The sequence below is a fragment of the Brassica rapa genome, chromosome A03 (genome assembly GCF_000309985.2).
Source record: "Brassica rapa cultivar Chiifu-401-42 chromosome A03, CAAS_Brap_v3.01, whole genome shotgun sequence".
NCBI classification, from domain to species: domain Eukaryota; kingdom Viridiplantae; phylum Streptophyta; class Magnoliopsida; order Brassicales; family Brassicaceae; genus Brassica; species Brassica rapa.
Window position 1 is genome coordinate 16,016,490 of NC_024797.2, and position 21,982 is coordinate 16,038,471.

The following is a 21,982-nucleotide window of genomic DNA, read 5'->3' on the forward strand; positions in this document are numbered from 1 at the left end:
TATATTTGTAAGAGGTTAATGTTTTTTTGGGACTTTCATTTGGTAGATTATGAATTACTCTTCTTATGTTAATTGACAATTGGCATTGTTTAAAATGCTAAAGATAGTGCAAGTCTTAGATATAGCTATTTTCTTTTTATGTAAACACACAAAGCTTAGCATGCAAATGTAAACCGTAAATGCAAAAAGGAAAGTAACGTTAAAAATATAAGAAGATACTACAACTGAATATGATATAAACGAAATAAAGATTATATAGACATACAATATAGTTTAGTTGGTTAGGTTTAATTAGTGTTTGGTTTTGTTTATATGTACTTCTGTACGTGGAGCTTAAGCTTATTCCACTACCATCTCTCTCTCTTCGCTAACACATTAATCATTTGAATTGTGAACTTGTTAATTAACTTCTACTATCTTTTAACAAAAATATCTACTTTCATTATGTAGAAGCTCATTTCAAATCTAGTTTTAACTTGCAATTATTCTATCTTAAAGATATGGACCACAACCACAACTTTTTGTTTGGATTAGTGATCTACCATTTAAGTGCACTTGATAGAGGAAGAGTGCGTAAATAGCTCATTTCAAATCGTTTATACTTCTAAATTCAATTACTATATGTATAGATTTTTTCAATATTGGTAAAGGAACCGCAGTATAATTTTACCGTATTCAAACATAAATTTTACCTTTAGAGACGAATTAATATATATCTCATTTTCTAAACATATATTCATCCTATTCTCTTATACGATTTATTTATTTTAAGTCACATGACGGCTCCACTTTTTTCATAAACTTCCAAAAAACTACGGAATGACTAATCACCAACTATATATTTTAATAAATATTCTTTATTCCAAAATAAAATAAGAGATTTAAAATATGGGACATTGGCTATCAAACTTTTTAATACGCATATTATATGAGGTAGATCTGCATATGCGTTCCACTTGAATGCACGAACTAAGTACAACGAAGTGGAAGTCTAGTGTATACGTTTACGGTAGTGAATGAACTAAAAGAACATTACTTTTAGGTCTTTTTTCTTACTTTAGGTTTTGATCGTTTTGGCCAAGAAAAATAATCCCACTTTCGTTTTTATCCTGTTTATAAATTATTAAACTAATACAATTAGTCTTCCGCATTATATACTATTTTGTTGGACATGCAATCCACATCATTGGGGGAATTAATACCCTTATAATGTACTTTAACTAATGTTTTAAAAAACTTTAGATTTGTTCACGATCTTAATTTGTAGAAAAACCGGTGAAAGAAAACGTTTGCACTTGTTAGTATCATAGCAAATGCCAAATCAATTATAAAGTTTGAATAGTTGAATCCGTGAGACACTCGTTTCTAGCTTATCTTTCCACTCAAACTCAAACAATTTAAAAGTCGTTCTCTAAATAACTTCGTAGTTGTTTCAAAAAAATAAAAATAAAAATAACTTCCTAGTTAGTTGAATTTCAACCTACATATATATTTATAACTTAGAGATCTACAAAACTCATGAACCATGCGGATTATTGCTTTAAACCTACATATTACATAACTCATGAACCATGTCGATCACATAATTTTAAAGGTGTTCTTGTTTAATCTCTAGGTTAGCTATGGCTTTAGCCAACACTATTAAATTTAAATAATTTAAGTCGGTCAAATTCGGAAAATGATGACATTTTATAACAAATTGATTTTGGGCCACTAAGACACCCACCCAGCCCACTATAGAACGTAAACAAGTAAAGAAAGGCCTTACTGTTTCGCTTTTTTAGTTAGCCCGTCAGACAAGAGGAGCAATAAAACGGCACACGATGCTTCTTAAGAAAATTAGAACAGCGGAGAGTGTGAAACTCAAACAAAGTCCCACATCGCTTACGGGAAAAGAAGGACCCTTGAGAAGCTCACTATAAATTGGACACTCGTGTGTTCCAGCAAATTACTTACCTGGACGGGGTCAACTCGTGATCAAGAAGACGAGTGGCCTAGGCTAGTGACTTCCATTGCACTTAGGAAGGGCGCTTAGCTTAAAGTCTTCCCAAGTGGAAGAGCTTACGTCATTATTTGTGGCAGAGGGGGTTTGCGTCCGCGCAGCCCCCACCAATAATTTCAGTGTATAGCTTTTTTGTATAGAACTAAGAGAGACATAAAAGCTACTAGTGTGAGTTGATAAATAACATTTGTTTTGACGTAAGTTGTTGTCTGAAGCAGAACAATGTTTCTACTGGATTATCAAGAGAGCAGTAGTTATTAAATGCTGTTAAAGCTGAAACCTTCCTCCTATGTAACTGTAGAGGAACAATAACAGTGGAGTTGCCACCAGATTGGGTTGATGTCTCTGAGGAGATTTCAGTGAACATTCAGCGTGCAAGGGGCTTAACACTCTTAATTGTGTTCCAGCGTCTAAGTCACTTACTCCAGAAATACAATAATTTAAAAGCAAAAAACTTCTCGTAATAGGGTACGATAGTTGATCGATTTGACAATAGCATCCATAACGTTTCTAGTACAGTTGAAGATGGGACTCAAACAGCTGCAAAAGGTAAACCTAAAATTGTTTAAGACCAGAATATATAACCCTCTCTCTCAACGTTTCATGACTCGCTTTGTGAATCTCCATAGGCAGAACGTACAAAAGGTAAACCTAAAATTGTTCTTGTCATTATCTGCTTCATCATGCTAGTGCTCTTAATCTTAAAGGAGATTTTCTTGTGACCCAGGAAAAGGGGTTGTGTCTGAATTAGTTAAATAATGATCTTCTCTTGTGTTTCTAATTACCTGGTGGTCTTCTAGAAGGAATCTTCATCTGGTCTAGTTTCACAGTATTCAACATGATTAGAAACATTCCCTGAGTATCTCTCAAATGGAAAATAGTAAAAGAAATTGTGTATACTTCGTTCTGGTGATGTGAGGGAAAACAAGATAGGGCGTGGAGTTGTGTTCATCATGTAGAAACAGAAAGGTGTCTCTGTGACAGTTTGGAGGGACTAAAATTTTATTGTGTGGGGTGTTCCGAGAATCGAACTCGGGACCTCTCGCACCCGAAGCGAGAATCATACCACTAGACCAAACACCCTAGACTGATAGTACATAGCGTTAGAAGAAAAAGATATTATCTTCTTTGTAATCCTCTAAAACACAAGCAAAAACCTGTAATCCACATTGGTATATCTGCTAATGATATTTGTCTCCCACAGGCCGGTTAAAAATTCATCACACTACTTTTTTTTGGGGGCAAAATTCAGCAAACTACTTAAATCACATAAATGAGGAAAACCGTACGTATAGTGCCTCTTCAATATAATAAATCAATGATCGGCAAATAAGAATTTTAGAAGTTAGGGTTCTAATTTGTACCAAATGCAGTTTTGAAGTTACACACTTTCTGCAATACAAGACCCCAAGAGAAATTTGAAAAAAAAAACACAAGAGTTATATGGAAGATGTAGCAGAGAAAGACAAAGCTAGACCTTTAGTGGTATACATACTTGTACCAACAAATCAGTGAGGCATTAAACCATTGTTGATGAGGCATGTGTCACAATTACATATGCTGTTGGTCTGAAAGTTACCATCAGGAGTTATGTGCTCCATGCTCTGTGTATCTCCTCCTTGAGCTAAGCAGTCTTGTAGATGCGGTTCCATCTGAAACATCATGTAGCTAGCTTGTGTCTCACGTAATGCTTGTTCATACGCTTGATTTCCACGTAACTCCATTGTGTTTCTCGTTTGGTCTTGGATCATCGGATTGTTAAATTGTGTCCCACTAAAGTACCTTCCCCCGATCAACTGATAGGATGGTTGGATAACTTGCGTCCCAGGGAAGTCAACGTCTTGAACAAATGAGTTCATTTGTCTCCCATCATTAGGGAAGAACTGATCAGTTGGTACGTTAAAGTTTACGTTTACATCAGGCTCAGGCACCTGACCAAATACTATAAAAATAATTGGTTATTTAAGTTATTTTAATACATATACTAACATATGAAATGATTTAGGACCAGGTATCTTAAAAAAAACAATTTAAGGGCATGCAACCTATGTATAATAGATCTTTAAAATTTTGGGGCCAATACGAATGTTTAAACTGGCTATGCCCATAAAAGGTTCAGAGTTAAGTACCTGGAACTGTTTGATAGTGTCCGTAGTGAGACAAGGTGATGGCAGCATTGTTGTTGCTGTCTCCAAAGCCGTCGTTGCTGTCTCCGAAGCCAAAATCGAAGTAAAGAGACTGTAGAGTTGGGAAACTGACTTTAGCCAGTTTTGACCAGAAGCTATCTCCGGACACAAGCTTGTCCAATGTTTTTTGCAAATCTCCAGGGAAAAAATGAAGTGTATGTCTCCTGTTATACATAAATGCGAGGCTTTTAATCTCTTTCATTGAAAATAAAACTAAGAAGGAGGGATCAAAGATAGATAATGAAACCTGTATATAGAAGCAGACTGATTTAGGGTAAAATCTGGACAGATCTTCCACAGAGTGTGTTTTCCCCGCTGTGGATTAGTCTCTATGAAGAACGTTGGACGTTTTCCCAACTGAATAAAAAAATCTCACAATCATTAATTAGGCTCAATATTTGCAATAAAATGTGTTAACATATGATATACATGCATATATATATAAGAATCTATACTATACTAAAAGTTGCATATCCTCAATAGAGAGTGTGTCCACCTCAGCTAGAAAAATCATCCAATTAGATACTTTTTTTTTGCCATGTCATTCCATCTTTACGCAAAATAGATTAAATTTGAAAATTATGGGCTGCTAAAAAAACAAAACGGCCCATATTCATCTGGCCTTACCCTAATGTTCATTATTATCGCATTGACTCTTCCACTTCGTCTTCATCGTCTCAACGCCGACTCGGTTACAACTCCAATAATAAACACCACCAATTAATTAATTACAAAACGAAATCCGTTCAAATTTCTTTCAGGATTCCACCATCATTACATAAGCCGACTGCAAATTCTTGATAGCATATCCAAGAAATAATTCCGAAGCACTTTCCGATATGAAGGCTCTCCGTTGTAAACAAGTGATGGTCACATGTCTGCTATGCTTTTGGGTGGCCAGGGACCTGAAGAAAAGCGGCGAGCTTATATGGTTTTAGCAGACGGAAAAGGTACGCATAATAAAGCTTAATTCATATTATATGTTGTTATTGCGTACACATTATCAACTTAGAAACTTCTTCTTTTGTTTTTTTCCCCTTTGATTCAAGGTTTCACTGTCGCTCACACATGCTTAAATAATATTTTAGTTGCTCTATAAATCTCAAAACCATAAAGTTGCATCTTTTACTTTTTATTATGCAGATGGTACTCGGAGAAGCTCGTGAAATGACAGTGGGGTAAAGAAGACCGTGTTTCTGAGTGGAACAATTACATAGACTCTCCTGGTAACTCACTACTCTACTTCTGTCCTTTAGCACTATTCATGTTTAATCTGATGTTCCTAATCAATTCACAAGTTCTCTCACTGAGTTTCGTTTTTCTCGGTTTTCATGTATTCAAACAGGAGGAGTTATATGGAAAACTTCTCACTCATATTTTGGAGGTTTCTGGTGAGCTGAATCTATCCAACTAAACAATCTGACGCAAAAGAATCCAGTTGATACTTGACTCTTAATGTTTCTCAATAACATTTTCTTTGAAACATATCAATTGAGCAACTTTTCATTTATAGGAAAGCATACGGAAATCTATACATAAGAAGGCAATCAAATTACAAGGATAATGTTGTATTCTTTATTTGGGAACCTTCCTCATCTTCCTCAAGCTAGGTATGATCCGTCAAAATATAAAAAAGCTGATGCAGTAAAGTTAAATAGGAATATATTTTCTTTTATTTCACTAATTTATGGTGATTTTTTCGAAACTTAGATTTGTGAGGTAAATAGCAACGCCACCTGTAGTTGCTGCGGTTGGCACTTATAGCTTCAAGTATGAAGCATCAGTTAAAAAGGAGCTAAAAATAGAAACCATTTTAGACGTTTGGCATCAATTTCTCCAGGAGTGAGATCCTCTGTCTCAAGCAAAATGAAGTAAATAAAGAAGAGAGACAATAGTACTCAAGCTCTTAACAACTCCTGCAGAAAAATACCCGGAGAGCTAAAACATCCAAAACTCATCGTTCGAATGTTCATAGTGTTCTATTGCTCAGAAATAAACTTTACGTATGTTGTCCTATATCAAAATGGGGAGCCTCTGGAGACAAACAGAGGAGAGTCTCGGGGGATCTGTAGTACGGGTCCAAGCCATTCAAGTCCAAGAAAGTTCAAGAGGAAGAAGCTCATGCGATCATCTTTTGCTTTTTTTTTCCATTTCCTGAACCTCTCAGTTTAGAAAAACACACGCAAACACACTAAATAACACTTGAATAATTGTAGAGTATTTGTTAATGGTTTGACGCAGTTGAAATATGAGTTAAGAGATATTTGATCAAATGGTGGCTATGTAGATGTCTAACTAAGAGAATTTGGTGGGGAGATGAAGGTTTGAAAATTAAGGTTATGTTAGTCTCATGACGACTATCTCTATAGGTTCTATTGGCTGTACCATTTTGACAACTTAGGAGAAAGAAGTCTTGGTATTAGACTTGCGTAAAGAGTTGAAAATATCTGATGACGAACATCGATAGCTTCTGAGTAAGCTCAAAAATGACGATACTATCCAACTGATAAAGTCAGACTGTTAATATTCACTAATACAAATACAAAGCACTAATTTGTGTAGTATATTTTTTTTTTTGCAGTCGTTTTGTATTGCTGTTTATTTTAATATATGTATATATTTGTTTATTGACAATTCTTCCAAATAGACAATATAAATTTTTCTCACAAAAAAAAAAAACTTTCAAAAAGGAAAATCACCAAAATAAATTTTATTAAAGAGCCAAAAGACTATTTTATTTCATGCTTATATATATAAATAAACTAGGTGTTTTGCCCGCACATGCGGGTCTAATTATTTTACGCATATTTATTAGTTTATATCTTATTAGTTTAAATGTTCTCGAAAGGCTTCAATCAAACATCAAATTATTTCTATATGACAAATTTTTTTATCAAAATATATATACTTATTACTGAGTCAAAACTTTTAAAACATTCACATATTAAAAGTATTTTTAAAAATTTCTTTAAAGAATTTTTTTTGATTAATATTTAATTATAAAATATTTTTATCTTAGTACTTAAATTTTTATAATAGAAAAAATATTTTTTTTAAAAATAACAACAGTAAATATAAAAGAATTATCTTATAGACAAAAATATAATTTTTAATAAAAAATAATTCCTCCAATATTTTCAAAATATTTAGGAGACCTCTTATGTTTTAAAATATTCATTTTTTTCTCTTTGCAAGTTTTTTTCTATATGTTTCCCATACGACATGTAATCCAGTATTCATTTGGTAGCACATAAATATGAGCTTTTGTGGTAACACATATTAGCAAAATTTACAATTAGTATAAAACATATTTTTTTAAAAACTAAACCCTAATAAACTTTTTATTACCAAAAATATAGATACAATCCTTTCATGACATATAAGAAAAGAATATTTTGATATAATATTAATTAGATAATATCAAATAGTTGTGTAAATGATAATTATCATATTTTCTTAAAAATGTTTATTATCTAATAAAATATTATTCAATTATTTATTAAATAATTGATTCACCTAAAATCAAATAGAAATTTTAATACATTAATAAATAAGATAATATCAAATATTTGCATAGATGAAATATGGTAATTATCATGTTTCCAAAACTGTTTATTATTAAAATATATAAAATTAAGAAAACTGTTCACTTAGACAAAAATTATAGAAAAAAATGACAAATCAGCAATGTGCGGACATAATCATTTTGTAGATGATATCAAATATTCATGTAATCATGAGACTGAAAAAATACATGATAAATGGATTAAAATATTTCATATGGTATTTATTTTGTTATAAGAAAATACAAATATCAATAATTAAACTAATTATTACAAAATGTTAAAATAACTTAAATTTATTAAAACATACTTTATTTTTTATTATAAATATTTTTACTTGCTATTCAATACGTTTTAATAACAGATTAACATTTTATAAATTTTAAAACAAATTATAGAATAAATTTATATACAACATGACTATTTAGCATTAAAAAATTACTGCTATTTATTTAAATTTTAAAATGGTATTATCATATAAATTAATAATATGAAAGTCTTAATTTTGTAAATAACCAACTAAAATCACTTTGTCAGTTAATGAAACTTTTTTGTGTTTTAGTTTTTTTTTCTTTTATTCTGCAACTTCTTTTTTTATTAGTAAAATATTTGCAGAATCGCGTTTAAGATGTCATTCCACCATTTAGCAAGGTTACCAATCAAAACCTGAGTAAACAGAAAAAGGCACTTCCTAGAATTTGGTGGGAATATGTAGATTTCTATAAGTGAATATTTACATAACTAGGTAAATCTCCGTTGTTGGTGGAAGAAGTGTTTATATGAATGTGATCCTTGGTCGGGTTTTTTAAGCACGGAGTTATCGTTATCAAAAACCTCTGCTACCACCAGGGATCTCCCATTTCCACCGGTTATATTAGTCGACTAAATAGGTATATCGGTTCTATCCATAACAACAAGAACATTGTCTCAGATTTTTATTTTCTATTGATATATCTTAAATATTTTGTGTTAAATGTATGACTTTTCTTTACTGGAATGAATAGAACATTGAATAATAGGTTAACACGACTCCGTTTAAACTCAAACTAGCACTAAAATAAATCCTGAACTGCATGTAAACAAATACAAAATACATTTTGTATTATACACACTGCCACCATACACTAAACTAATTTCATAATCTCGCTTCTCTAAAACTAGCGGATCCATTAACCGATCAATAATTTAACTAATAAAAAGAAGTACGTCAACATAGAAAACAACTACAAACGTTGATTTTCGAATTAAAACAAATGAATCTAATGACAAATGCTTTTTGTTAAAAAATACAAATGGCAAGCATCCCGCGCGTAGCGCGGACAAACCACTAGTTATTGTATAATACCTCGACTTCTAGTATTCCAGCTCCATCATTTGAATTATATGTTGCTCTGAAAGACAAGACATCAGACCATTGGCTCTCAATCTTTCTCTTCAGCCTCTCCACTTGTGTTCCTGTTTCTACATCGTCTAGAATCTCCCAAATAATTCTCTTCTTTGCAAAATAGAATTTCGCCTTAATATCATCCGGGTAGACCCGCGTGTGAGTCCATTGACCAATTGTGATCTTGTAGATTTGAGAATCCACAGCCTTTAGTTTTTCATGGTTTTTAGGAGTCTCAGAAGGTGTTAAGGTCTTTGGGTGCTCTGTGGTGTAATGAAAGTTTTGTTGATGAGGACTTGAGTAGTCTTGTTGCAGTTCGATCTCAATCAAGGCAATCAATTCCGGAGTTGGTGTAAAAAGCAAGTTTAGAGGTGGAAATAGACCCTGAAAAAACAAATTAGAGATTATATCATAAATAGATGTAAGATTTTGGTCGTAGGTTTGCAATTTTTAGTTATTAACTTGTAAATATTAAGTCAAAATATATACTCTGGAGATTTTGATTTTTTTTTACAACCAAAAAGAATGAAAAAGTAGGAAAGATAAAATCAAAGTTCTAGAAAATCATTATAAATCTAGAATATCTTTATAAATCATATGATTGGAAGATATTGTTTTTAGAAATAATATGGATTGTGGAAAACTCCTAAATCACTTGCCAATCAACCTTCTAAACATAAGAAATCTAACTACGTGTTTCACAAATAAAAAAGACAAGTACCTAATATTACAAATTTTAAGTTATTGTAAGGGAGTTTCTTCAAAGAAGAAATAGTTTTGTTGTTAGTAAATATAAATTATATGTAAAACCAATAACCTTAGATTATAGAACAATTTTTATAACAACTTGAAACCTAAATCCTAATTGTTCTAATTGTTCTAGAATAGTGCAAAGCTTAAACTATTTGAAAACATTACCAACAAAAAAAAAATGAAGCAGAACAAAGAACAGAGTAGGAGATATAACAAATAATGAAACAGAGTAGGAGATTTTCCATCCTTATACCCAGAAGATTTTAAGCTGCTCATTTCAAATTATTCCCTCTTTGGGAATATCTGGTGGATATTAGGAGCTCTTGACGGTTTACACGCCGGGTTCTTCCCCCGACCCGTGGTCGGCGGGACCGTTGCTCACCTCCACCGCCACCGGCGACACCTCAGAAGGATGGAACCACCCAATATAAGTTGATAATCTATAGAACCCTCTCTCTACCTCAAGTCCCTCAGTGAGAAGATCCGTTCTCTACTTAGCACGTATCTCGGGTGATAGTGTCGAAGAAAGCTTTTCCAGCAAAGACCTTCTTTAAACAGATTCCAAAAGCTTTGTCAGAGTAAGAACCATACCACTAACGTCATGCACCGAAGACTCTCTTACGCCGAGAAAGGAAAAGGACCGGTTGATCCTCCCCCCCCACCCCCACGTACTGCTCGAGTAAGAGTCCCTGCTTTTGATAGCACTGAGCTCATCAGAAAGCATTCACTCACGCTGGTGGGTCGACTGACCAACCCGAAGGTACAAAGAATCTGGTCACTCATTCCCTTTCTCTCTGACCACTGGAAGTGCAAATCAAGGCCGGTAGGTGCAGATCTGGGCCAAGGATGCTTCCAATTCCAGTTTGCTTCAGAAGAAGATCTTGCAAAAGTCCTAGAAAACCAACCATACCATTTTGCGCACTGGATGGTCATTCTCCAGCGTTGGGAGCCTTCACTCTCTCCTTCCTTCCCAAACCAGATTCCGTTCTGGATCCAGATTCAAGGCGCGCCACTCCACCTCTGGTCGCCTGAGCTATTAGAGTGTATTGCAAGAGACATTGGAATTTTTGAGGTTGCGGAGATAACCAATACTGTGGCTAGAATGAGGGTCTACATCAACGGACTACAGCCCCTCATTCGTAAAACTACCCTGGAGTTTGATAATGGACAGGAGCTAGAAATCTCTCTAGTTTATGAAAAATTCCAGAACCATTGCAGCTCCTGCTCCAGCCTCTGCCATGATATAGCAGATTGCCCGGAAAAACAACTTCCTCTTGCTCCCTCTAAAGACCGACAAGAGCGCCAACCCTCTCCCAAACCCAAGCCTCCTCACAGAGAGTCTCCTAGTGAACCCTCATATTCAAAGAGATCATCCTCTCAGTACCATCACCGAAATGCTGAGAGGGCTAAGGTCAGAGGAAGCTCCAACATTGAATCTGAAAGATACAACAGAAGATATGAGAGACCCTCGGAGTCATACAAGTATAGAAATCCTCCTTCTACGGAGAGAACCATCTCAGCAAGAGGCCAACGTCGAGGGGAGACAAACTACGGCCCTATAAGAAGAGAGCATAGCTTAAACTCTTATCAATCTCTTGAGTACAGAAGACATGAATACAGGGATCATAGTCATTCATCGCGCCATCTACAGTCAGCAAAGGCGCTGTGGGTTGAAAAGCAAAAGAACAAAGAAACCCAACCTGCTAATCTGGAGTTATCAGAATCCTCGAGGCCTCACGTCATCCCACCCGGCGAAACCAAGGATCCACATCATCCCCCTGCTAATATCCCTGTGGAAATCCTTGACTTGGCGAGGAAGGAAATCAGAGATTACATGGAACAGTACTCAAACTGCCAGGACCCCACAGAAAGTGCAGCACGGAAAGAACGTCTAAGACAAGCAGAGGAGCAAGGAGAATTAGAAGAAGCAGCAACTAGCCTGGTGAGAAATAGCTTGGAATCCCAAAGAATTGAGGAGGTTATTAGAGTACCTGAAGCATCTCCGGATCGAATTCCTGTATCACAGAGATTGGGCCCGATAAGTGAATCTCAGTCTGCTTTCAATCGACTGGGGTCTTTAACCTCCCCCCAAGCCAGAGCTGCACCTTTGTCTCTGCAATCAGGCCGTAAAAGGAAAGCGGCAAAAACCCCTCTGAGACGAACTACTCCGTTATCCCTAGCCATGGTTAACGCAGGAATTCGTAAGAGGAGAATCTTGAAGGACACACGAAGTAATAAAATAATCCCTCCTAGAGAGGAGAACAGATCTAAAAGAATCCCTCGTAATGAGGAGAAAGCGACCAAAATGGGATTAAAGAAGACAAACCAGAGCAGAGCAGGGACCTCAAACAGAGCCCAAAGAACCTCAACGACAGCTGCGGGCTCTTCTCGCAGAGATACAGGGCTGGATTTTCAAAATCCGCCCTCTCCTCTTCCTTAAAAGTACTAGCATGGAACTGCCAAGGGCTGGGGAACCCTTGGACAGTCCAAAGAATCCGAGAGATCTGTAGAGAATATGATCCCGATGTTATCTTTCTCTCGGAAACCAAAAATCCCCACCATGTGGTAGCTAAGAAATTAGAGAAGTTGGGTTTCACTAACCTGAAAACGATCCCCCCACATGGAGTTGCAGGAGGTGGGCTTGCGATCCTTTGGAAGGAATGGCTCAACCTCGAGATCATTTCCTCCTGTAACAACTACTTTGATACAAGGATCACCTATGAAGGAAATATTTCCTATTTGACTTTCATATATGGAAATACTGATAAAAAAAGGAGGAAGCAGACTTTGGATTATCTAACCTCTCTAGCCTTCCTCAGGAATTCTGCTTGGCTAGTAACTGGAGACTTCAACGACATATCAGGAAATCATGAAAAGCAAGGGGGGCCAGAGAGAACAGAAGCCTCCTTTCTTGACTTCAGAGTCTTCCTTGAGGAAGGAGACCTCTATGATCTCCAACACGAAGGTGAATGCCTCTCTTGGAAAGGGACTAGATACACACATGAGGTGAAATGCAGATTAGATAGAGCACTTGCTAATAGCTCCTGGGCAGAGACATACCCTTCGGGGAGATGTGAATACCTCCGGTTTGACAGCTCGGATCACAGACCCATCATAACTTTCTTTGAACCATTGCGCAAGAAGAAAAAGGGCATATTTAGATATGATAGACGTCTAAACACGAATTTGGAAGTGAAGAAGCTTATTGAAGACACATGGATTCACAACACTCAACTCAGGGTTAAGCAAAAAATTGACAGTTGTAGAACTGCGATCATAAGTTGGTCAAAACGACAGAGAGATGCGAACAGAGCAAACCTGGATCAACTAAAGAGATCGATTGAAGAGCAGACAATCTCCTTGCAGCCGGATGTGGAGCTCCTGGAAAAACAGAAAGAGGAGCTGCTGGAAGCCTACAGAGCCGAAGAGAACTACTGGAAGCAGCGCAGTAGACAAATTTGGTTGCACCTTGGGGATAAGAACACGGGCTTTTTCCATGCATCTACAAAGAAACGAAAAGCCATCAATAAGTTTGCAATGATTGAAAATGAAGAGGGATTGGAGGTTTATAAAGAAGAGGAAATAGCAGATACCATTGAGAACTACTTCAGTAACCTCTTCACTCCAAAAGTTTGCAACCTGGAGATCATGAAAGAAACCATAGCAGAGGCAATCAGCCCTAGAGTCAACAGTGAACAGAACGAGGAGCTTATTTCAATACCTTCTGCAGAGGAAATAAAGAATGCCCTCTTCTCCATCCACCCTGAGAAAGCCCCAGGTCCAGATGGATTCTCTGCTTGCTTCTTTCAGTCCAACTGGGAAGTAGTGGGAAGAGATTTGATAAAAGAAGTCCAAACGTTCTTCACATCTGGTCTCATGCCGAAATCGATTAATGAGACACACGTGAGATTGATCCCGAAAGGACAGGGGGCAAGGGCTGTGGCGGATTACAGACCGATCGCCTTCTGTAATGTGTACTACAAAACAATCTCCAAACTGCTCTCCAGGCGTATACAACCTATCCTTCACTCCCTCATATCCGAGACTCAGTCTGCTTTTGTTCCAAAAAGAGCAATATCAGATAATGTTCTAATAACTCACGAGGTACTACACTACCTCAAGAACTCAAAAGCGGAGAAGCATCTATCAATGGCTATCAAGACTGATATGAGTAAAGCCTATGATAGGCTAGAGTGGGTTTTTATCAGCCAGGTTATGAATCAGATGAATTTCCACCCTATTTTCACGAGCTGGATTATGCAATGCCTATCTACAGTGAGCTACACATTTATCATCAATGGAGCTACAAGGGGTTTTGTCAAACCGGGAAGGGGAATAAGACAGGGTGACCCACTGTCGCCATACCTGTTTATAATCTGTTCTGAAGTATTGACAGGGCTTTGTGTAAGCGCTCAAGCAAAGGGCCTCATGAAAGGAGTATCCATAGCAACTCACAGCCCAAGCCTCAACCATCTCCTTTTTGCTGATGACACTATGTTTTTCTGCAAAGCAAATAGAAAGAATGCAGAGTCATTGAAGGCTTTGCTCTCAACCTACGAAGCAGTCTCGGGGCAGCTAATAAACAAGGATAAATCATCCGTTTTCTTCTCGAGAAAGACATCCACAGAGACACGAGACATGATGAAAAATGTACTGGGAATTGAGAAGGAAGGAGGAATGGGAAAGTACTTAGGGCTCCCTGAGTATTTTGGAAGGAAAAAGAAGGATGTCTTCGCCTCTGTGGTAGGAAGAATACAGCAAAGAGCCTCTAGCTGGTCGTCAAAGTTCTTATCAAATGCCGGAAAGATGATCATGGTGAAAAGTGTGCTCTCTCCAATGTCCTCACACACCATGTCATGCTTCAAGATCCCGCAATCGGTCTGCTCAAATATCCAATCTACCCTCACAAGATTCTGGTGGGACACAGAACCTGGAAAAAGAAAAGTTTCATGGATATCTTGGGATCAGATGGCTAGGCCAAAGAAAAATGGAGGGTTGGGGTTTAAAGATGTTACCATGTTCAATGACGCACTACTGGGGAAACTGGGATGGCGCATACTAAAGAATCCCTCGGGCCTTCTCGCTCGTTGCCTACTGGGAAAATATTGCCAAAAGGATTCTTTCCTGAAGTGTGAGGCACCACAGAACGCCTCCCATGGCTGGAAAAGCGTGCTCATAGGCAGAGACCTACTTAAGAAACAACTAGGGTGGATGGTGGGGACAGGAGAGTCGATAAACGCCTGGGAAGATGCTTGGCTCTCACACAGTGAACAGATGAGACCCTTTGGGCCAGTACCAGAAGGTATGCAAAGCCTCAAAGTTTCGGACCTCATCCACCAAGAGACATCTGAATGGAATATAGAACAGATTGAGCGCTGTCTTCCATTCCACAAGGAGCAAATACTGAAGATAAAACCAAGTACTCTAAGAATCGAAGATACCTTGGTCTGGATGAAAAACCCCACGGGGGAATACACTACTCGATCAGGCTATTTGACAGTTTCTCAAGAGAAGACAGCAAACCTTCCTCAAAATCCCGCTTCTGCAGTGGATTGGTTCCCTAGTGTGTGGAACATCAAAACCTCCGAGAAGATCAAAGTTTTCCTCTGGAAATCCCTACTTGGTGCGCTGCCAGTAGGAGAACAGTTCGCCGTCCGCAACATCCCGGTCTCGGCCCTCTGCACGAGATGCAAAGCCGTTGAATCAGTACACCACCTCCTATTCCAATGCCCTTTTGCAGACAAGGTATGGAAGTTAGCTCCTTTTCCTATCGATATAAATTCTGCTGCGTTAGGGAATTTTAAAGAAGGGTGGGAACGGGTTAGAAAGTTACCGTCGTTACCACCAGTGGGGATAGAACCGGGATCACTTGCAGCTTGGATCTGCTGGTCTCTCTGGCGGTCGAGGAATCACCTTATCTTTGAGAAAAGAAGTTTTTCCCCTGAAGAAACTATCCAAAAAGCTATCTCTGATGCTAGAGAATGGCAGAGAGCACAATCACCCCCTCCACTGATATTGTCGAGCCCTTTGATCAGGTGCGAACCAAACCCTAGCAAACCCGGAGGCTGCACGATCTTCACAGACGCTGCTTGGAACTCCTCGTCGGGATTCGCAGGACTTGGTTGGATCATTGATGATCTGGAATCTTCATCACAACATACAGCGACAGAGACCTCAGTCTCATCGCCCCTAATGGCAGAAACCTTGGCGGTTCGCTCCGCCCTAACCTTTGCCCTCTCTCGCAACATTCAATCTGTCTCAATATTCTCAGATTCACAGAAGCTTATGCAAACCATCAACAAGAAGATGATGAATTTGGAGATCTTTGGAGCTTTGAATGACATCTACCAACTCTCTTCTCTCTTTAACTCCATCGCTTTTAAGTTCATTCCACGATCAGCTAATGTTTGGGCTGATCAATTAGCTAAGCAGGCCCTTTGGGCTGTAAACACAATTTAAATTTTATCTAATGAAGTTATGTTTGCACAAAAAAAAAAAAAATGAAACAGAGTACAATAATGCATAGAAAGAGAGATAACAGAGCAAAGTACATACATCTACTCTGCTAGGGTCATCTTGAGATTCTTCTTCCCTTGTATCCATCGAATTAATAATATCAACACCTCTCTGGTTTTGTTTTGGCTTTTGCCTTTTGTTGGCTTTCCTTTGTCACAGCTTATTCAGATATTGCCTAGCTTAGGGAATATATACTGTGTTTTTTGAGATCAAGTTTATCTAGACAAATAATAATATGATTTTTGTGATATCACAAAATAAAATAACCTATTCGTTCAAAACTGTATAAAAATTATATAAAATTTGTACCATAAATCTGTTATTTGTCTAACCTGTTTACAAATCATCAAAGTTACATCTAAATCTTACAACGAGAAAAATGATAATTTAATTGATGATTAAAGTTTAACAAAGCTGCAACCAATAGCCATAAGCCATCACCACGCGTGCATCACTTAGATTTCCAACTTTTCTAACTATTTTGTGTATAGTTTGTCTTTACACGAAAAAGGATGATCCAATCATTGTATATTTGATTAAATGTAATTGTATAATCATTCTCAAATCTAAATTTTACCTTTAAAATATATTTTCTAAGGCGACGTCAGAGAATCTGAAATGATATGACATAATTAGTTCATGAGGTTTAGATACACATCAGATTTTGTGTCTCAAAGAGAGCTATTAAACATGAAATAAAACAATTATTGATCAATACATAGAACTTTGGAGGTGTATGTTCAAACCCCTAAAGTTTGCAAACTTAACAAAAACGCACCGATTGGAATATAACATCATCATATCTTAAGAGACTACTTTTTTGTTTGAATGATTTTGGCCCATATTATATTATTTTTGATAAATCCTATCAGTTAATCTGGCTAGGGCCGAAAGTATTCCTAAAAATATAGTGTTAGTATGAAATTTTATTTGAAAAATCACTGCATGGTCTTACTCAAGTTCGGAAAGTTTTATGAATAATGCATGTGATAGCTGGATTGCCTGCTAATTAATGACCTATTAAATAAATTACATGTGCCTTGATTTTTGTTTCAAAGAAGGCGTTAGTAATATATTTTCAGGTTTTGCCGACCATTTAACCACAACAATTAGATTTTAATCGTTTATAATAACCAAATTGTAATCCTTTAGCATGTATATATGGTTCCTACTAAAATTTGTGATCACTAGATTGAATATGCATACATATTATTTTTGATTAGTTATCCACACGACTTGAAAAGGAAAGCGCGAAAGACTCCACTATCAACGTCAGACTATCACATATTTTGGCTTATTAGGCATTTAACACACATTGATTGGTTGATAGAGGTTTATAAGAGACACGCCCACACTTATTATATATACATATACTCTATAACTATAACACTCAAATTCACACGTTTTTTTCTTGTATATGTAGATGCTATACTGATACAGATACACGTAATATCATATTATGAAAAATATGTGTCGATGACGCAAGCATGGAGCATATGTGTGCTTGAAATCTTTGTAGGGTACCGTCCGTATTGCCTTTTTAGTGGCTTTCCATTTATGGAGTACTAAATAATTGTGACTCTCTCATGTTATACATTACTTTATGTTCTTTATTGCCAGCCATGGTTATGGTTCATGCATCTTCAGATTCTCTACCGTACCACAAGATATCTACCTATCCTTCCTCAGCTCAAAAATGGTTTGATGACTCATTCTCTCATATAAAATCTCCTTTACATTATGATAAAATCTGTTAATCTCTATAAGCAATGTGAATAAACTATTGCCACGTATGATCCACGAAAAGAAAATTACGAGTAATCATTTTTGTAGCTCTTTGTTCTTGAAAAACATTTATAACTAATCATTAACCTATATATGCATTTCAAACATTGTCTAATCAATCTTTAGTTCTGTACTTTAAAAAAAAAATTTGTTACTTACCTAAAGTATCCAAGTCGAGCTTAGAGTTCGATATGAATTAATAATTGCAACCGCAAAAAGAAGATGAAGATTTTAGGATCGCTTGATCGAACCTAAGATATTGTAGGGCTGTCATCTCATTATCAGATTTTGTGTGTTTGGATGGATTTTGATATAAAGTAGTCAAAATATGAAAATCTTGATTGGCCCCTTTTCAATATGCCCCAGAGTTTGCTTTTCTACATTTGATGTCACATCTCAAAGATTATCACAAACCCCCCCATCGTAAAAGCAAAGCAAACAAGGTTGATTCCTCCACTTGATAATAGACTATTGAAACTCCAGTTGCTGATTCAGAGTATCTTCATAATATCAGCCAACTTCATTTTTTCAACCTTCGGTCTTGGCCAAAGATTTAGTAACTTCAGTGTAAGTAACATTAACCCATATATACTGCATGCACTTCTGCGGATGCCCCTTAGCGTGCAACCACTACAGGAAATAAGGGTTTTAATAGCAATGTAATATAGCGGAAAAGAAGTTTGTGCTATTGTATGTTTGTGGCTAGAAATATAATAGCGTTTCTTTAAGTAAAAAGCTATTATATCTGGAGCGGCAAAATGAAATTTGCAAGCGCGCATGTTTTTGGGATTTTGATCTTTAGATTATAGCACTGAGAAAGAATAATCGTTATGGTATCCTCGACCGCTTATTTTTTTATTAAAACCCGCGAATGATAAATTTTGTGGGAAATATATCTTTGACCAAAGCAAAGAATATTTAGTACTTTTTCATTAAAACAAAAGAATATCGTCTCTGCATTTTCTCTCCCAAGGTGTTCTTCGTGAGACGACAATAGTAATTACAAATCGCTATATTTAATTTTAAAAAATGCTATAGTTAAAAACTTATAATATCATTTTGGCGACGCTATAATACAAATTTACAATTGCATATCAAGAACCGCTATTAATAATAAAATATCAATAGCACAACAAAAATCCGCTATGAAATGTACGAGACCTATTATCGCGGGCGATATTGGAGCGCTTTCTACAACGCTATGGTAGCGTCTTATAGCGCTTTAGCGGTGCCATCAAAACCCTTATTTCCTGTAGTGAACTGTTAAATGGGACAAGTAGTTTAGACCCTGGGAACTCTGTATATAGTTTGAGACTTTGTAGCAATTTACAAAATGTGTATTATTATTCAACAAAAGAAAAAAAAAACTGACAAACAATTGGAACTTGTGGAGCTTTCTAACTCCAGCTTCTATGTGGTAATTTCCAATCAATGAAACGAATGAAGAGCTGCTTTTTATCATCCCGAATGAAGAGCTGCTTTTTATCATCCGAAGGTGGTCTTCGTCGTGGATTGGAGTTGAAGCCGTCTCTTTTCACCGCAGCTTGGCGTCTTGTCGTGGTTGATCGGCTCGTTTTTGCTCAGGTTAGGCTTTGGGCTTAGCCCGTAGGCGTGTGCACAAAGTAGTGGTGGCTGTGTGGCTATTTCTCCTATGTGGTTTGCGCGTGCAGTCTAAGTTAAGCGGTGTTGATCTGTCGTCTATGGCTGTTGCAACTGCTTCTCCGGTGACTGCTCTCTCCTTCTTCGCCAGCCGTGCTAGCTTCTCTCATTTTGCTCGTATCTGAGCCCTTCAGTTTCAGCTGCTTCTTGGGTTTGCTCACTTTATGGTGGTGCTCCTGTGGTGGCGAGTAGAGACCGAGACAGGCTCTCTATCTCCGGGGTAAAGTGTCGGTTTGGGGACCTTTCGGAGTCCTTGGTCCTTGTCCGGCGTGTGAGATTTGCTTGGGATTACGGTCATCCCAGTACCTGCTTGGTCTCTTGGCTGACTAGGTAGACTGTATGCCTTCTCTGCTGCAAGTTATGTTGGTCGAGGGTAGGTGTTGCTTCCGTTCCAGCATGTGTTCTCGAAGGCGTGTTGTTCCTGCAGTCGGCTGCTAGGTTGTGGAGTGTGGCGGCTCTTGGACTCTACTACTTCCGAATAAAAGCTCGTCCTTTGTCTGCTCGGGTGTTCCCGGTCTCGGGCCTTGCTTTCTATGCGTGCTGGGTGTGGTTAAGGAGGTCACTCATGAGCTGTTCTTGGTTGGACCTTATCTCAAAGAGCTGTTCATCGGGTACGCCAAACTTTACCGGGCTCAATCTCTCTTTATCACTGTGGTTATTTTCTTTTGTGGCAAGTGTGATGTGCCGATTTGGTTACCTCCTATGTGTAATAACCCTCACGAGCCAATAAATTTTTGGTAGAGAAAAATTCCGCTCAACCAGTTTTTAGTTGGTTCGACCATGATTAATAAAAATAAAAATCGACCCGGTAGATTAATTTCTCGACTGGACTGTCTTGTGGTTGAAAGACCTTCACTTGATAGTTTGGTCGAGTCTTAAATATTTTGGTCGAATTTTTATTAAACTGGAAGAGATTTTCCGAGAACAAGACGAGAGCCAAAGACAAGGAATATTTAGTTAAAAATTATTGGAAATTATCAACCAACTGCTACAAGTAATTTTGGACAAGACTCATGTCTTCCACCAGCCTGCTTGCTCAGTCTTTAATCACATGACTTGCACCTGCCTGCTTGATTAGCTTCTTCAGTAAATGGCACATGACAATCACAAGCTGCCTGTGTGCTTGCTTCCTCCTTTAATTATTTATGATTGGCTGGAAACTACTTCATGGGAGGGAAAGGACAGTATGGTGTAGATGATGAAACAGGTTGCCAGCTGTCTGCTCTCAGCCAAGCTTTGTTATGAGCTAAACCCTCAGGTGAAGCAACCACAGCTTGTATTTAACCCTCCTCCAGCTGCTTCCCACGTTCTGAAACCTACAGAAAAACCTAGAGAATTTCAGAGAGAAAGAGAGAAAGAAGAACAGAAAAATCAGTGAGAAAATTAGGAAAATAAATCAAGAAACAATTCTTGGTGATCTAATCTTCAACCCTAGACCAGTCTGTTGCTTTGAGAAAGATCAGAAGGTGAGATTTTAAAATAAAAACCTAGACCTAGTTCAGTTCAGATCATGATCAGACCTTGATCTTTCTCTTTGATCAGTTCAGCTGCAAGCTTACCATGGAGAAGAGGATCAGCTGAGGCCATCTAGTCCTTTAGTTCATCTTGGTAAGCTTTGGTCTCCTAGCCTCAGTCAGTATCTGATCAGAACAGTTCATGGCTACCTTAGATCTTGGTCGGATTAGTTGTATAAGTTATGATACAGTTCAGTTCTTGTTTAGTTTCGGTTTGAATCCATCTCCTAAAACAGTTTGCTAAGCTGTTATGGATTGATTGGAGAAACGAAACTAAACTCAGTCTGATCTTGTCTTGAACTGTTGTTAACTGAATAGAACTGAACTGATCTGATCTGGTATGAAAGGAACCGAGCTTGAACTGATTTGATTTAAGTTGTTTAGCTTGAACCGAACTGTCGGATTGTTGATGTTCTGAACCCAACCTTACCCTGTTTTGATCAGCTAAGGTGTGGAGCTTTGCTAGTCCCATCCTATCCATTCAGTCTCTTGGTAAGCCACAATCAAGTGAGTCAGATGAGTTGTTGAGTTAACCATAGTAACCGATCAGAACCTTGTCCATTCTCAGGTCCATTCAGCTTTGTTCAAGAGGAACTTAAGTCTTGTCCAAGCCAGTTTCA

The 21,982-nt window shown here is 37.3% G+C and overlaps 1 protein-coding gene, 1 long non-coding RNA gene and 2 other non-coding genes across 4 annotated transcripts; 2 read left to right on the forward strand and 2 right to left on the reverse strand.

Moving 5' to 3' along the window:
• Positions 1-1,046: 1,046 nt before the first annotated feature.
• On the reverse strand, positions 1,047-15,944 carry LOC103860125. The gene is made up of 14 exons (XM_018657264.2): positions 15,722-15,944; positions 15,330-15,655; positions 14,904-15,235; positions 14,578-14,818; positions 14,254-14,390; positions 13,610-13,942; positions 13,482-13,527; positions 13,207-13,390; positions 12,690-13,010; positions 12,490-12,605; positions 9,097-9,519; positions 4,436-4,545; positions 4,132-4,352; positions 1,047-3,944 (listed from the first exon to the last, which is right to left on the reverse strand). Exons 10-14 carry the CDS (start codon positions 12,508-12,510, stop codon positions 3,511-3,513), a joined length of 1,209 nt encoding a protein of 402 aa, XP_018512780.1. The 5' UTR covers positions 12,511-12,605; positions 12,690-13,010; positions 13,207-13,390; positions 13,482-13,527; positions 13,610-13,942; positions 14,254-14,390; positions 14,578-14,818; positions 14,904-15,235; positions 15,330-15,655; positions 15,722-15,944; the 3' UTR covers positions 1,047-3,510.
• On the forward strand, positions 1,949-2,110 carry LOC117133295. Its single transcript, XR_004457096.1, has one exon. It is a non-coding gene; the product is annotated as a U1 spliceosomal RNA (small nuclear RNA).
• Positions 3,014-3,085, reverse strand: TRNAP-CGG. The gene has a single exon. It is a non-coding gene; the product is annotated as a tRNA-Pro (tRNA).
• Positions 4,543-8,769, forward strand: LOC108871140. Its single transcript, XR_004456432.1, has 2 exons — positions 4,543-5,138; positions 5,332-8,769. It is a non-coding gene; the product is annotated as an uncharacterized LOC108871140 (long non-coding RNA).
• Positions 15,945-21,982: the final 6,038 nt, after the last annotated feature.